Source organism: Macrotis lagotis, chromosome 8 (assembly GCF_037893015.1).
Source record: "Macrotis lagotis isolate mMagLag1 chromosome 8, bilby.v1.9.chrom.fasta, whole genome shotgun sequence".
NCBI classification, from domain to species: Eukaryota; Metazoa; Chordata; class Mammalia; order Peramelemorphia; family Peramelidae; genus Macrotis; species Macrotis lagotis.
The window spans coordinates 104,719,503-104,734,369 of NC_133665.1; the positions used below are offsets into that span (position 1 = coordinate 104,719,503).

Here is a 14,867-nt window from a genome sequence, read left to right on the forward strand (position 1 = left end):
CCCTTTATCCAAATTATGGGAAAGATTGATTGAGCAGAGACTACCTATTGAAGTATATTATCATTGATGGGGAAACTTCCAGAGCCTCTTCTTTTTTTGTATGAACCTACTTAAAAAGGACTTCCTAGACTAGACTTAAAGAGCCCCATTTGAGTTGGAAAATGCTACAGTGGGGGGCCAGCTAGGTGGTGCAGTGGATAGAGCATCAGCCCTGGAGTCAGGAAGACTTGAGTTCAAATCCAGCCTCAGACACTTAATAATCACCTAGTTGTTTGACCTTGGGCAAGTTACTTAACCTCATTACCTTAAATAAATTTTTTTTAAAAGGGGGGAAAAAAGGAAATGCTACAGTGCATCTCTTACTTTAATGAATGAAGAAATGAGGAGAAAAAAAATGGCAGAAAATAAAGTGACTAAAGCACCAATTCTGATGGCATAGCACAAACTTCTTACTGAAATCAGTATTTGACCCTATCTTTTAAGAGTTTCTGTTTATTTGAGTAATAAGCTTCCAATCTCTCTTGCATTTTCTTTCTAATATTATGCTTAGAAATTGCATTTAAATGTGTGTGTGTGTGTGTGTGTGATCTATATCTGTGAAAGGGAAACTAATATTCCAGATAAATTTTTCATGCTTCAAAATTATTAATTTACCTATTTGGACAGATCGGTAAAATTCTTAATGGCATTCAGCTTGTCTAAAGTGTATGCTGTGTCTTGTTACATTTGTTACTCAGATCCTTGTTCTAGATTTTTCTTTCCTTTTCATCCTTTTGTGTTGTTGCTATAGTTTGAGTATCAGCAGGCCCAGCTGGAAGCAGAAATTGAGAACCTTTCATGGAAGGTGGAGCGAGCAGATAGTTATGACAGAGGGGTAAGTTGCTCATCTTCCTGTTGAATGTCCTGTTCTCATTGGCTAATGGAGCAGAAGCCCATTGAGAGGTAGCTAATACCAGCCGAGATCACCAGAATCCAATTTAGATCAATGGGCCTAATTGAATAAGGTAAAAAGTATATAATTGGGCTATGTGGGGTAGAGAATACTCCTTGGTATTCTTGGGCATTTTAGTAATCTGGCAAGCCCAGTGAACCTATACCATGGCATAGGTTTCTTTTTTTTATTTTTTTTCTTTTTTAGGTTTTTGGCAAGGCAAATGGGGTTAAGTGGCTTGCCCAAGGCCACACAGCTAGGTAATTATTAAGTATCTGGGACTGGATTTGAACCCAGGTACTCCTGACTCCAAGGCCAGTGCTTTATCCACTACGCCACCTAGCCACCCCCAGCATAGGTTTCTGAGAAGCTAACCTAACTAGGAGCCTCCATCAGGACAAGCATATTGTTCAATGTGAAGCCCCTAAACCTGGGGCATTCAGGGTACCACACTAGATAAAGAATAAGACAGCTTTGCTTTCAGGAATGGCAAGGAAAATATAGCAACTTGAGACCAAAGATGATCTTGTTTTTGCCTTTATAATACATCCAAACTCTCTATGGCATTTAAATTTTTGTTGCATTGAGTGATTAGCCCAGAGAAGAGAAAACTGAGGAGGAAATATGGTTGCAAGAAAGACCCTTGTGAAGGTTTCCCTTCTACTTGTGCTTGATCCCAAGGACCCGATTAGTTACATGTAGCAAATGCAGTAACAGATGTTGACTCATTGTAAAGAATTTCTCAAAGTTAGAATTGTCCTGGACTCTTGAGTTTAGATTGGAACATTTATTTTTCTCTTTAATTTTTGTTTATGCAACATGGTAATGAGGAAATGTTTTCCATGACTTCATATGTATAATGGGTATCCTAATTTGCCTTTCTCATTGAAAGAATGGAAAGAATTTGGAACTGAAAATTTAAAAAGAAAAATTTAAACTATTCAATAATAGATTTATTTAGTCCATAAGGGAGGGGGTGCCCAGGGCTGAAGGTCTTCAAGTGGGTACTGCCTGGCAACTTGACTCTGGTATATAATGTAGGGGTGGTTCCTCCTCAGATGACATCTAGGGTTCTTTCCCACTGACATGACCTTATTTCTATCTTGGTGAAAGCTGGTGTGATCTTACTTTCCAGGACTTGGAGAATCAGATGCACATAGCTGAGCAGCGGAGGAGGACCCTGCTGAAGGATTTCCATGACACATAAGTCAGGCCACAGAAGAATACAGGGTGAGAGGGAAGAGAGCATTGAGAAGACAAGGCGTCCAGCAGCATCATTGTATGGAATGGGCACTGCCACTGGAGAGCACAGACCAAGAACAACGCCAACCCCTCAAAGCTCTCCCGTCTTAGTCACTTTCAATTTTCTTCTCATCTTTCCACTTTTGTTAGTGCCAGGGTAGAAGCCACATGGAATTGGTGTCTTTGTGGGACTTTTAAAATTTCCCCTGGATTGTTTTTGGGAGGGAGGGAATATTTTCCTGAATGGCTGTTAATAGTATTAGATCATTACAACTTCTGTAATTTTCAAAGGTTGTAAAATTATACAAAACAAAACAGACAAAAAAAAACCCTAGAATAACACAGAACCCTTTTAAAAAAATAAATTGGCATTGGAGTGTTTTTTCCTCTAGATGTTCTGCTTAGAAAGTAACATTTGCTCCCCACCCATTGCTTTTATGCTGAGCTTTATGAAATGCCACACTGGCCTTCTTGGGGTTGCTTCCCCTTTTCTTGCTCAGATATGCTTGGCAGCAGCTGTGATTGCCCAGGGAAGAAAGCAACGAACCTCTTCCTGGAGCTCCTGCTGAGGAGGAACGTGGGAGCATTATAAGCTGGATTATGTCAACTGCTCATTCTTCAGCTCTTCTTCCTATACTAGGTGCTAGGGGAATCTCACCAAATCCTGAATCCAAAAAACAGGTGCCAGGTTGAGGTACAGTCCTATTGCCCTGAATCCTGAGGCATTTTACCAAAATCAGATTTTTTTATTTCATGATATGCCCCATTAGTTTCATATAGGGGTAGCTTTTAATCCATCTTTCTCGCTGGATTATTGAATAGTATCCGTTTGGGAATTTTTTTTTTTCTCCCATATCCACCCATGCTTAGTTACATCTTTCTTTGTATTGGTGAATCTTCTTGGGTATGTTTGTGAACTGATGCCAGGGGCTTGTTAGGACCTCTCCCAAAGTGAAGAACTTCCTTGATGATTTCTCACCAGGATGCCTTGATAAGGATTCTGAGTGCCTGAATTGCTCTCTCTTCACCCTTCAGAGGAAGGGATGGTAAATTGAGTCCTGAGAAAAGATAAGGCTGGGCCAGCATGGACCAGTTGTTTCTTTTTGGTATATTGGATCCAAGGCAGTTTTAGTGTTCAAGAAACAAAAAAAAAAAATCCTAAAAATTTTGACTCTCAGGGTAGCAGTAATAAAAATATAAAATAAAGAAATGACCCATTGGTAGCCCCTCGGACTAAATCGGACTCCTGAGTGTGTTTGCAGAGTTGGAGGCCTTTGAAATGATTAAGTTGCTGCCTTTCTTCATATGGAAATGGGAAGCCTATCCAAGTTAACAGTATTAATCTCAAATATGGGTATCTTTGTTGACCCTCCTGTTATGCAAGTGTAAAAGTGGAGATAGGACTATGTTGGAGCCATCAAGGATGAGTGGAAACTGCCCGCTTGCTCCTTCTCCCCAGGTGGAGTTTCCCATCCTAGCATTGATGTTAGTCAGAACATCCCATCTTATTTTTGTACACAGCAAGGGGCATGGATTCATCTTCATGTGTGACCTACCTTAATTCTAAACTCTTTTTGAGTGGACATTGCTCAACACTGGCCACTCTAGAAAGTTCCCCATTGATTTTGATCTGAAGTTTTTGCTTTTCTTCACTGTTGTATTCCTTTTGGAATGATTTCCTTAAACATCAGGCTTCCATGAAACTCTGGAGGGCATTTGATGTCTCCTTTGGGGTTGTTCCCAGCCTCAGACTGCACAGAAGTTATAGGCCTACAGTCTGACAGTACCTTTGAACTTATAAGTGGAAGCCTGTGAGAAGATAGATTTAAGTTAACAAGATTCCTGTGAAAGCTTCTGATACTTCTATCTCCAGATGTTAATGTGTTCAGCCATGCTCAGGGGGTCTGGGACAGGGCTTTTCCTCTGGGAGAGCTTACACAGTTTTTGTCTCTGCACTCAGCCTCAACACCCCAGAGTTTAAGAATGAATTCTGTTCTCCGCTTGGCCACCTGGAGGTAGGGATAAGGTTTTAAGGAGATTGTAAAGGAGTTGGACTATTCCTTTAGAGCTTACATCCATCCAATTTCACTTTCAAACACCCAGTTATGCATTTACTTCCTGGGTGCTATGTAAACTGTGAAACTTAATTCCATCTGAGAGTCCGCTGACAGTGGAGGGGTTATTGTTGGGTGAGAGTTGACCTGTAAGCCCTTCCCCATTCCTCTCCAAGAAAAGCCCAGCTTTCTGGGAAGAGGAAAGGCCGTTTTTTAAGAGGGAAGGGCTGTGAAGACTCCATCTAGAAATACCACATTCATAAGCTATTTGTAAATAAGAAGAGCGTTCCTTCTGAGAACAGGAAGGGGGTGGGTGCCTCGTTTTCCTCACATTGAGGATTCCAGTGATTGGAACCTTCTTCTTTTTGTAATGTCTTGTTGTGGCACCAGAAGGGCCGAATGGGTCCCAGCTTTGCTTCCAGAGCTTTTGGTTGTAGCTTTGCTTATGTAATCCACTGGCTGTCACGTCCCCTTGACATTCTGGGCAGCGCCAAGGAGTTTCTCTAAATCGCATGACCGCTGCTCTTGGTGCACAAGATCGTGCCCAAAAATGTGTGTGCGCACGCACTCACGCACAAATAGACACAAATTGCTTTTGCACTGTTGCCAGAGCCACAGAGGGTTTCTGTACCATAATCACAGCTTTGAGCCCTTACAACTTTGAATCAAGTGCTCGACAGAATGTATTTTCTTTTCAATGAGGCTTGTTCTAGAATCTAGATTTTAGCTGGCTGTCACTTTTTAAGTTTTCTGGCAGCCTGGAAAGCTGGGAGACTGACTCTGCTTTGCATGAGATAGAAAGAGAAAGGGCAGGACATTTTCTCATAAAATGGCCCCATCTCTTGGTTTTTCTTTAAAGAAGATGAATTTGGGCAATGTACTCTGCTCTTAAAAGTTTCCCAGAATTCTAGTGGTTTATTCAAAATAAATTGTAAATTTCTAATTTTAAAAGTGTGTGTGCAGTCATTTTTCTAAGCTGTGTTTGAAAGAAGCCTGTGTTTCAACCGCCCTTGGTGTGGATAAGCAGCTCATGTTCTAGAATTCCTAATAGCTTTACTGGGTGTCACTCCTGCCTGGGAACCATGACACCCCAGCTCTGTACCTGTCTACCCATTTGGGATGTAGCATGAACCAGCACAACTTCACCTCTCCAGTTTCTGGTTACCCATTGTATTATACTGTCTCCTACAAGGGTTTCTTCAGTACCTGGTCCCCTCAAGGATTTTTCGTATTGCAACCCCAAAAGGTAGATGTATCAGTAACTTTCTAACAAACTGCCATTTCACTAGTATGAATGTTTTATTTTCATCACTGATTCCTATTGCAGCTCCTCTGAGCCATAGTGAATTTTCTTCTTAAGCAGCTTTGGCCAAACATTTCCTCACTCCATGGCCAAGTTGGTGAAAAGTCTGCCCTAATTTAAGTACATGACTCTTAGGACAACTAGGGTTTATAGGACTGCTCTCTACAGCCTTTCAGTTTGAGAGAACTTGCTAAATCCTGTATTCCACTGGCATCCCAGGTTCACTCAATGCTGATAAACATTTGAAGCCGGTTTAATCAGCCAGCATTTATGAAGTACCTACTATGTGCTGAGAACTGCTCTTAGATATAGATAGGGAAATGAAGTTAGTGCAAACTGTTACTCCAACAACTGAAGTCAAGTGAAATCTATAAAGCTATATACTATAAAAGTGCATAGACTGGTATATACTGTCAAATTATGGAGACATGATAGTCCTATTGAATTTTATAGATTAGGAAATTGAGGCTTAGGTTGAATCTTTTAAATTCACGTTTATAGAACTGTTAAGCTGCTGAGCCTTGTAACCCAGGTTTCTGGGCTCCCAAATTCAACATTCTGCTACATCACATGGTTTTGAGTAAAAAAAAAAGATTTATCCCTTGCCATGCAGGAAAAATTTATAAGTGATGGTAGTTCAGTGATATCTTGTTCTCTATTATTCTGGAAACTTGAGGGTTTACTGTGATCCCATTTTTATGATCCAATGGATCATAATGGTATGAATCCCATAGTTTTGGGAAAAGTAATTTGACTAGTGAGCTGTGATTTCCATGTCTTGTTTCCTAGAATTTCCAAAGTTGGATAACTAAGGATGTGAGGAATATAAGTGGTATAACCTGAAATAAGATTCTCCAAGGATATAACATAAAAGTGGATACGGTGCTGTCGGGTACATATTTACTGTGTGCCTGCTGTATCCTTAATTTTAAATACAATTGGAGACATTGAGGTGTAATTGTGTTACAAGAACAAACTTTATTGACTCTCCTGTAGGGAGAGTATTTTGCTACTTGTTGGAAAAACTGTCAAGTTTACATAACACCAAGGACTGAGTTTCAGATACTGGAAAGGTTAACCAGTGCATAAAGAATCTGAGATTTCATTGATGAAGAAACTACTCTTATGCAAATAAAAACAAGTTTTAGGGAGTTACCCAAGGTTCAAGGTCACACAGCTACATGACAGTACAGGACAAGATTTAAAGCCAAGTCTTCCTGATTCCAAGGCTAGCATTCTAGTTAGTACAATTCCATAACTATATGTGATGAGGACATCAAAGAAAGACAAAATCCTGGAACTAGGCTTTTGGTGTAAAGGATATTAGGGGTGGCCAGGTGTGCAGTGGTTAGAGGACCAGCCCTGGAGTCAGGAGTACCTCAGTTCAAATCCAACCTCAGACACTTAATAATTACCTAGCTGTGTGGCCTTGGGCAAGCCACTTAACCCTACTGCCTTGCAAAAACCTTTTTTTTTAAAAAAAGATATCATTAGAGACAACTGGAGCATTGTTTAGCTATAGTAGGGAGGCAGTGGTATTTCATCAGATAATTCTGAAAAAAATGTATATGGCCAAATGGAGAGTCTTGAATATCCAATAAAATAATCTAAACTTTAAATCTTTGGCAGTTGTGAGCCACTGAAGATTTTTGAACAGCTTCATGACTACCAACTCCATGTAGAAGAAAGGTCTGATATGTGTGAAAATGGGAATGGCATATTCTTCAAGAACCTGAATGCCAGTCGGTCCCCAAAGCATGTCAAGCCTTGGTCAATTATTTTGGACATTTTGATGGGTAACACCTTTATGAAATGCAGTGCATACCTGTAAGCACCAAAGCCACCATCTCCTGAGCCAGAGCATATTAGAACCCACATTTTCCTCTCCCGTTCCACTCCCAGTCCTTGCCATCTTGATATCAATTTGACCCCACTTGGGATTCTACTCAGCTCCTGAACCTAATATTTATTTACACTAATGTCTGCCTACCCTGATCTTTGGCCTCCACCTCAGCTTCATGGCTGTGGGCACCAGTACATTTCTCCAATATCCCCAGAACCCTTTCTCATTTCAGCATTGTAGAGAGAGCAGGAGTTCCTTTCCATTATCAACTATGATGTCTACCCTTTGACAAGCAAATTCACACCTCCTGCTATCTTAAATCTCTTGTATTTCAACCAAGATGAAAAGTCTGTTCCTCTTCTATAATCTCTATAGTTTTACGTCTAGTTTATTCTAATTTCATTGTCCCTTCTTGAACCCCTAATCTATTTTCATTTTATTTTTTGTTTTATTTAAGGCAATGGGGTTAAATGACTTGCCCAAGGTCACACAGCTAGGTAATTAAGTGTTTGAGGCCACATTTGAACTCAGGTACTCCTGACTCCAGGGCCAGTGCTCTAAACATTGTGCCACCTAGCCGCCCCTTCCCCAATCTAATTTTTGTGGTTGTAGTTGTTTTTATTTTTAACATTTTATTTGTTTTCCAATTATATACAGATAGTAGTATCTACCTATCATTTTTTTTGTAAGGTTTTGGATTTTATAATTCCCTCCCTCCTGCCCCCACAGAAGGCTGTCTGATAGTCTTTATATTGTTTCCATGCTATACATTGATCGAAATTGAATGTGTTATAAGAGTAAACATAAATCCCTCCCCCCCCCCAAGATGATGAGAAACCTCAAGAATAAAGACAGAGAAAAAATATATACTTCAGTCTGTGTTCAAATTCCAATGGCTCTGTCCCTGGGGTAAGTTGCTTTCTTTATCATAAGTCCACCAGAGAAGTTGCTTCAATATTTTCCCCACAGTTGCTCTTACTATTTGTACCTCCACTCTATTCCTCCCCACTGTCATTTATTCTTTTCTCTCTCTTTCATCCTGGCCCTGTCCAAAAGTGTGTTTTATCTGAGTACCCTCTCCCTCAATATTCCTTTTCTTCTATCACCTATTCCCCCCTTCCCTCCTCCCATTCCCCTTTATCCCATCCCTTTCGTCTCATTTTTCTCTAGGGTAAGATAGATTTCCTCACCTTATTAAGTGTGTATGTTATTTCCTCTCTGAGCCATTTCCAATGAGAATGCAGGCTCACTCATCCTCCCTTGACTTCCCCCTTTCCACTCCATTGAAGAAAAAGCTTTTTCTTGACTCTTATGTGATATTTCTTAGCTGCTTCTTCATCTCCTTTCTCTTCCTCCCAGTACTTTCCTTCATCACCTACTAACTCCATCTTTTTACTATATTATACCATTATATTCCGCTCCTTCCTGTGTCCTGTCTATATATGCTCCTTCTAATAACTCTTATAAATGAGAAAGTTCATATGAGTTATCAGTATCTTCTTCCCATGCAGGAATACAAACAGTTCAATATCATATAAGTTCCTCATAGTCCTCATCCACTCCCTCTATGGTTCACCAGAGTCCTGTACTTGGAGATCAAAATTTTGGTTCAGCTCTGGTTATTTCAATAGGAAAGTTTGAAAGTCCATCTTTTCCCTTGAAAGAGGATGTTCAGTTTTGCTGAGTAGTTGATTCTCATTTGTAAACCAAGATCTTTTGCCTTCCAGAATATCATATTCCAATCTCTACGAGTCCTTAATGTAGATGCTGCCAGATCCTGTGTAATCCTGACTATGGAGCCTTGGTAGTTGAATTGTTTGTTTCTGGCAGCTTTTAGAATTTTCTCTTTGCTTTGGGGGTTCTGGAATTTGGCTATAATATTCCTGGAAGTTTTTCTTTTGGAATCTCAGGAAGTGACTGGTGAATTCTCTCAATTTCTATTTTACTCTCTGCTTCTAGGATCTCAGGGCAATTTTGTTGTATTGTTTCTTGAAAAAAATAAAGTCTCGGCTCTTTTCCTGATCATGGCTTTCAGATAGCCCAATGATTTTTAAATTATTTCTTCTGGATCTATTTTCAAGGTTAGTGTTTTTCCAATTAGATATTTCACATTTTCATCTAATTTGGGGCTTTTTTGGGAAGAGTTTCATTTCTTCCTGATTTCTTGCAAAGTCATCAGCTTCCTTTAGTTCCATTCATCATTTGAAAGAATTATTTTCTTCAGAGAACTTGTTTCCTTTTCCAGCTGGCTCTTTAAGGCATTCCTCTCATTTGCTTTTTTTTTTTTTTTTTTTTGCTTTTTCCATTAGTCCTAAACTGGTTTTTAACATATTATTTTCTTCAGTATTTTTTTTTTGTATATCTTTCACAAGCTGTTGATTTGGTTTTCATAATTTTTCTGCATCACTCTCATTTTTCCTCCACCTCCCTTAATTGTTTTTCAAAGTCTTTTTTGAGCTCATCCATAGTCTGAGCCCATTTTCTATTTCTCTTGGAGGTTTTGGATATGGAAGCTTAGATTTTGTCATCATCTGAGTAGGTGCTTTGATCTTCCATGGGACTAAAGTAATTCTCTGTGGTCATATTCTTCTTTTTCTGTTGTTTACTCATTTCCTCAGCCCAAGAGTAATTTACAGCACTTCCAAGGCTTTGGATTTTTTTGGGGGGGACACACCACTGGGACCTTTATTCCAACAAGGTCTTATGCTCTCTTGCCTGTGCTTTAATGTATAGATGCCCCCCACTTTCCTTTGCCCTGGAGCTATAAGGAGGGATCCAGCTTAGCTACTTAGTATGGAAGCCCAAACTGCAACCTGGATTTCAGTGTAGGCTAGCAGCAGTGTCCTACCCCAAGGGAGAGCAAAGAAATCTCTGCACACTTCCCTTACTATCCCTGGGGGTGCAGGCTGCTTTCTCCAGATTGTCGCTGCAGATTCTACAGCTAGTACTCCTCATTCCACACTCATTCTGGTGTAGCAGAGTTCTCTCACCACCCCTTCAAGCTGTTGCCGGTGATCTCTGGGCTGGGCCGGGTTGTCCTGTGGCTGCAGCTCCCGCCCCCCCCAATACCCGGTACTGGTGAAGCATACCTTTCCCGCGGAACCTCTAAGTTATCTTGAACTGGGAAAATATATCACTTAGTCTTTCTGTGAGTTCTGCCCCTCTAAATTTTGGCTAGAATCATCATTTGTTGGCTTTTGGAGTTGGGGGAGGGGGAAGGAGTTCCCAGAAAATGCTGCCTTCACACCACCATCTTGGCTCTGTCCCCCCAATCTATTTTTAATAAATACTTTAAGCTGCCTTTTTGTCATCCTCTTTGCATTTTATTTTCTCAGAAACTTGGCTCTCAAACCTATTCACTCCAATATTGATTATGTCTTGGATACACAAAAGAGCAGAAGGAAATGGCATATTCTTAAGTCTTCACTTGGGTCTGCCAAAGCACAGTAGATTCAGTACTGGACTTGAAATTCAAAAGGTCTGAATTCAAATCCAGCTTCAAATATTAGATGTATGATCCCCTGGGCAAGTCATTTAACTTTGCCTCAGTTCCTCATCTATAAAGTGAGCTGGAGTAGAAAACCTCATTTAACAAGAAAAATCCCCAATGGGGTTATAAGAGTCGGGTATGATTGAAGCCACTGAAGAATGAGAAAAAAATAAGAATAAAAATAAAAAAATAACAAGGTCTTCATTGTGACATATACATTCCCTCCATCAGGAAACAGTAAATCTATACCAATAAGGAATCTCAACTTTCCTCTCTCAGAGCTAGATAAATCTTACTATAAAATAAGAAAAGTCAAGGAGATTAATAGGATCTTAGAAAAGTTTAAATATGATAACCCTCTGGAGAAAACTAAAAGGAAATAGAAAGGAATATACCTTTCTCAGTTGTACATGGCACCTTCAAAAATAAAAAAGAAATCAACCATGTATGTGTATTAGGGCAGGGTTATTCAAAATGCAGCTGTGGTCTGCATTCTGCAATTTTATGTGTCCCTCCTGTGGGTTTACTAAATGCTTCAGTAAACAAAGCCAAGCTGCCACAGCAAATCAAAATATATTGTCTATTGTTTCAATAAAAACTTTTAATAGTAAGCTTGGATAGTTCTGTGTTAGGGGATAAAAATCTCACAACCAAAAGCAGAAATAGCAAATACCTTTTCAGACCATAACAAAAAATTTAATTTAATGAAGGGCCTTTGAAACATGGATTAAAAATTGATTGGAAATTAAATAATCCTAAAGAATGAGTGAGGCAAAGAACAAATCATAGAAACTTAACATTCCTTCTACCCTATGTCTCTGAAACTCCTTTTATGAAGGGTACTCCATCTTTTGCTAGCAGATCCATATTGCTTTCATCTACCAGTTGCAGGGTCACTTTGGCCTATTCCCTGTACATGTCATACTTGAGGAAATATACATACACTTTATGGCCCTTCCAAACATCTTGGCCTCACAATTCATCAAATTCAGTGGTACAATGGATAGAGCTTTGGGTCTACAAATGGGAAGACCTGAGTTCAAATCTAGCCTTCAATACTAGCTAAGCCATGTCTCTTAAGCTCTATTTGCCTCACTTTCTGAAATTTAAATGGAAAAAATAGCACCTCCCTCATGGGAATAATGTGAAGATGAATGAGGCTATATTTGTAAAATACTTAGCACGGTGACTGGCGCATAATAGATACCTTAATAAATGCCTATTTCCTTTTTTTTTTTCAATTCTTGTGACTCTTGTGGCCTTATGGCACATTCATGATCTTAACTGAAATTCCATCTTCCAATCATTATTAACTCCCTAAATCTTCCTATCTGCCTCTGTCCTCCTAAATTTATCCTTCACTTTTACTGCAATCTTCAGTCCCTCACCCCATGCCTATTCTCTCTAGTCCACTCTCCAGAAATTGACCTCACATCTCTATAAGTCTTGTTGCTATGATTAATCAGTTTTAAGTATATGCTGTCCTTTATACATAAGTCCATTGCTTTTGTGTTTGGATGTTGTTGCCCAGCCAATGATCCAAGAATCACCTCTACCATTGGTCTTCTCCATCCTTATTCCTAGTATTCTGAATGTCACTGAAGAAAGTCATACAACTACCTGGTTCTGCAGCTTCATGTTAGCCATTCTCAAATGGACACTCAACTGCTGCAGAAGTTTTCTTTCCTGAGTTTGTTACATTCCAACCATCAAATTTGTTCTAGATCTGTTCTTCTTTCCATACTACTTTGCCAAATTCATTTTGTACTCTTTCAGCAGAAAATTTTTCTTTTTTACAGATATGTGGTACTGTGGGTCAAGCACAACACCTGAAGTCAGGAAAATCTGAGTTCAAATATAATTGCAGACATTGCATGTGTGACCCTGGACAAGTTACTTAACCTGTCATAAAGAGTGTTGTTAGGAATATTTTGGTATTTACTAACTCCTTGTTTCTGTTCTTTTTAGTATACACACACACACACACACATATATATATAATTATCTATTCATTTTCCTCACTGTCTTCATTCATTCATGCTTTAAATATTTATTCTGTCATTATTTAAGGGCATTATGTTTAATAATGAAGGAACTAAAAATCTATTGAAGGGAACTTCCAGTCTACTAATGGTGGCTAGAGTTTTACAAAGAATGTAAAATGCTTATGTGAAACTTATTGAGCTGAAACTGTAAAGAACCTATTTCAGAGAGAACAATTCAATTTACCAGAATTAATTTTTTTATGTGCCCAAGGCTTGTGTACAATACTATCTATGCAAAGATAAACATCGGAGAATATATGGTCTACTGCAGTGGTAGGACAGATGCCAAAAATACCTAAGATACTAGGGTGTATAGATTAAGTACAAAAGGAGAGGATCAGGCAACATGCCTAGAGGAGTGAGGGTGTCTTCTTTTTTATTTATTTATTTATTTATCATTGGGTTTTTGCAAGGCAATGGGGTTAAGTGGCTCGCCCAAGGCCACACAGCTAAGTAATTATTAAGTGTCTGAGATCAGATTTGAACCCAGGTACTCCTGACTCCAGGGCCGGTGCTTTATCCACTACGCCACCTAGCTGCCCCTTGTGAGGGTGTCTTCTAAAGAAGACAGCACCTGAATTGGGTATTGAAGAAGAAAAGAATGGGACATCAGGAAGGGGAGTCCAGTCCAGGTGTATATGGGGAACTAGGAATGAATCAAAAAAAAAACTTTTTCATTCTTTCTTAGACCCTGGTATACACCTGGGCTTACAATGAAATGAAATGAAATGGATAGAATCTTCCTCAAAGTCAGGAAATTGTTGTGTGACCTTGGATAAGGACAAGGACAAGACTATAGAACCTGTAGAATGTGCTGACTTGTATTAGTAGAGGGAATTTTCTCAAGAAGGGAAGGCTCGGGGAGAGAATAAGCACACATTAAGTGCCCACAGCATGCTTAACTTTATAAATATTATTTCACGTTATGCCCAAACGGGATAATGAAACTGTGCAATACTACTACTGGATCTGTATCCTGAAGAGATCATGAAAAAGGGTAAAAATGCCACATGTTAAAATATTCATAGTGGCTCTTTTTTGTGGTAGCAAAGAATTGGAAATTGAGGGGATGCCCATCAATTGGGGAATGCCTGGACAAATTATGGTGTATGTGATGGAACACTTTTATACTGTAAGAAATCATGGGGGAAAGGATTTCAGAAAAGCCTGGAAAGACTTGCTTGAATGGATGCTGAGTGAAATGAGCACAACCAAAAGAACATTAAACACAGCATGGGGTGATGATCAATCATGACGGATTTGTTTGGTTCAGCAGTACTATAATCAAAGACAAGTCTAAAAGACTAGTGATGGAAAATATCATCTGTCTCCAGAGACGGAACTGGTGGAGTTTCAATGAAGATCAGAGCTTATTATCTTCAATTTTTAAAAGATGTCTTCTGTATTATGTCATTTTTTTCCTTCTCTGTTTTCTTTCTTCCGTTTGGATCTGATTCTTCTCTCACCACGAGATCAATATGGATCTATGTTTAGGATGTTTTAAAATGTAGAATCTATATCCGATTGCTTTGTGTCAGGAGTCAGGGAGGGAAGAAGGGAAAGAGGGAAGGGGGAAAGTGTAAATCTCAAAACTTTGCAAAAAAAGACAAAGATTAGTAAATCTTATCTCGTTCCCTAAGCCAATGGATTCGTAGTCTCGTACTATGCGCTAAGCAATGGGCGTGCTTCTAGAAGAATAAACATGTCCCGGACCCACAGCCTTCCCTGCAGTGCGCCGCCCTCGGCGCATCCTCTGCCCCAGCCCGTCTCCTGGCAACCACTGCGAAGGCGCGGCTCAGGGCGGAGGGAGGAGGGAGTCAGCCGCAGCATCCTCGGGGCCGCCCCGTCTCCTAGCAACCGTGGGGCTGGGGAGGCCGCCGCCGCCTCCTCCGCCTCATCCCGTCTCTTAGCAACCACTGCGCGGAGGGGGCCGGGGGGAGGGCAGGCCGGCGCGTCCGC

The 14,867-nt window shown here is 39.9% G+C and overlaps 1 protein-coding gene across 3 annotated transcripts in view; it reads left to right on the forward strand.

The window, feature by feature from the left end:
• The window catches only part of ARIH2 (ariadne RBR E3 ubiquitin protein ligase 2), a 61,626-nt gene extending 55,467 nt beyond the window's left edge, over window positions 1–6,159 (forward strand). For 2 of the 3 annotated variants that reach the window (XM_074197892.1, XM_074197891.1), the window contains 2 exons: window positions 791–874; window positions 2,067–6,159. In XM_074197892.1, coding sequence (XP_074053993.1) covers window positions 791–874; window positions 2,067–2,138 — 156 coding nt within the window. In that variant the 3' untranslated portion in view covers window positions 2,139–6,159. The remainder of the gene's footprint in view (window positions 1–790; window positions 875–2,066) is intronic. The other variant, XM_074197893.1, reaches the window with a different exon arrangement.
• The last annotated feature ends 8,708 nt before the right edge of the window (window positions 6,160–14,867 follow it).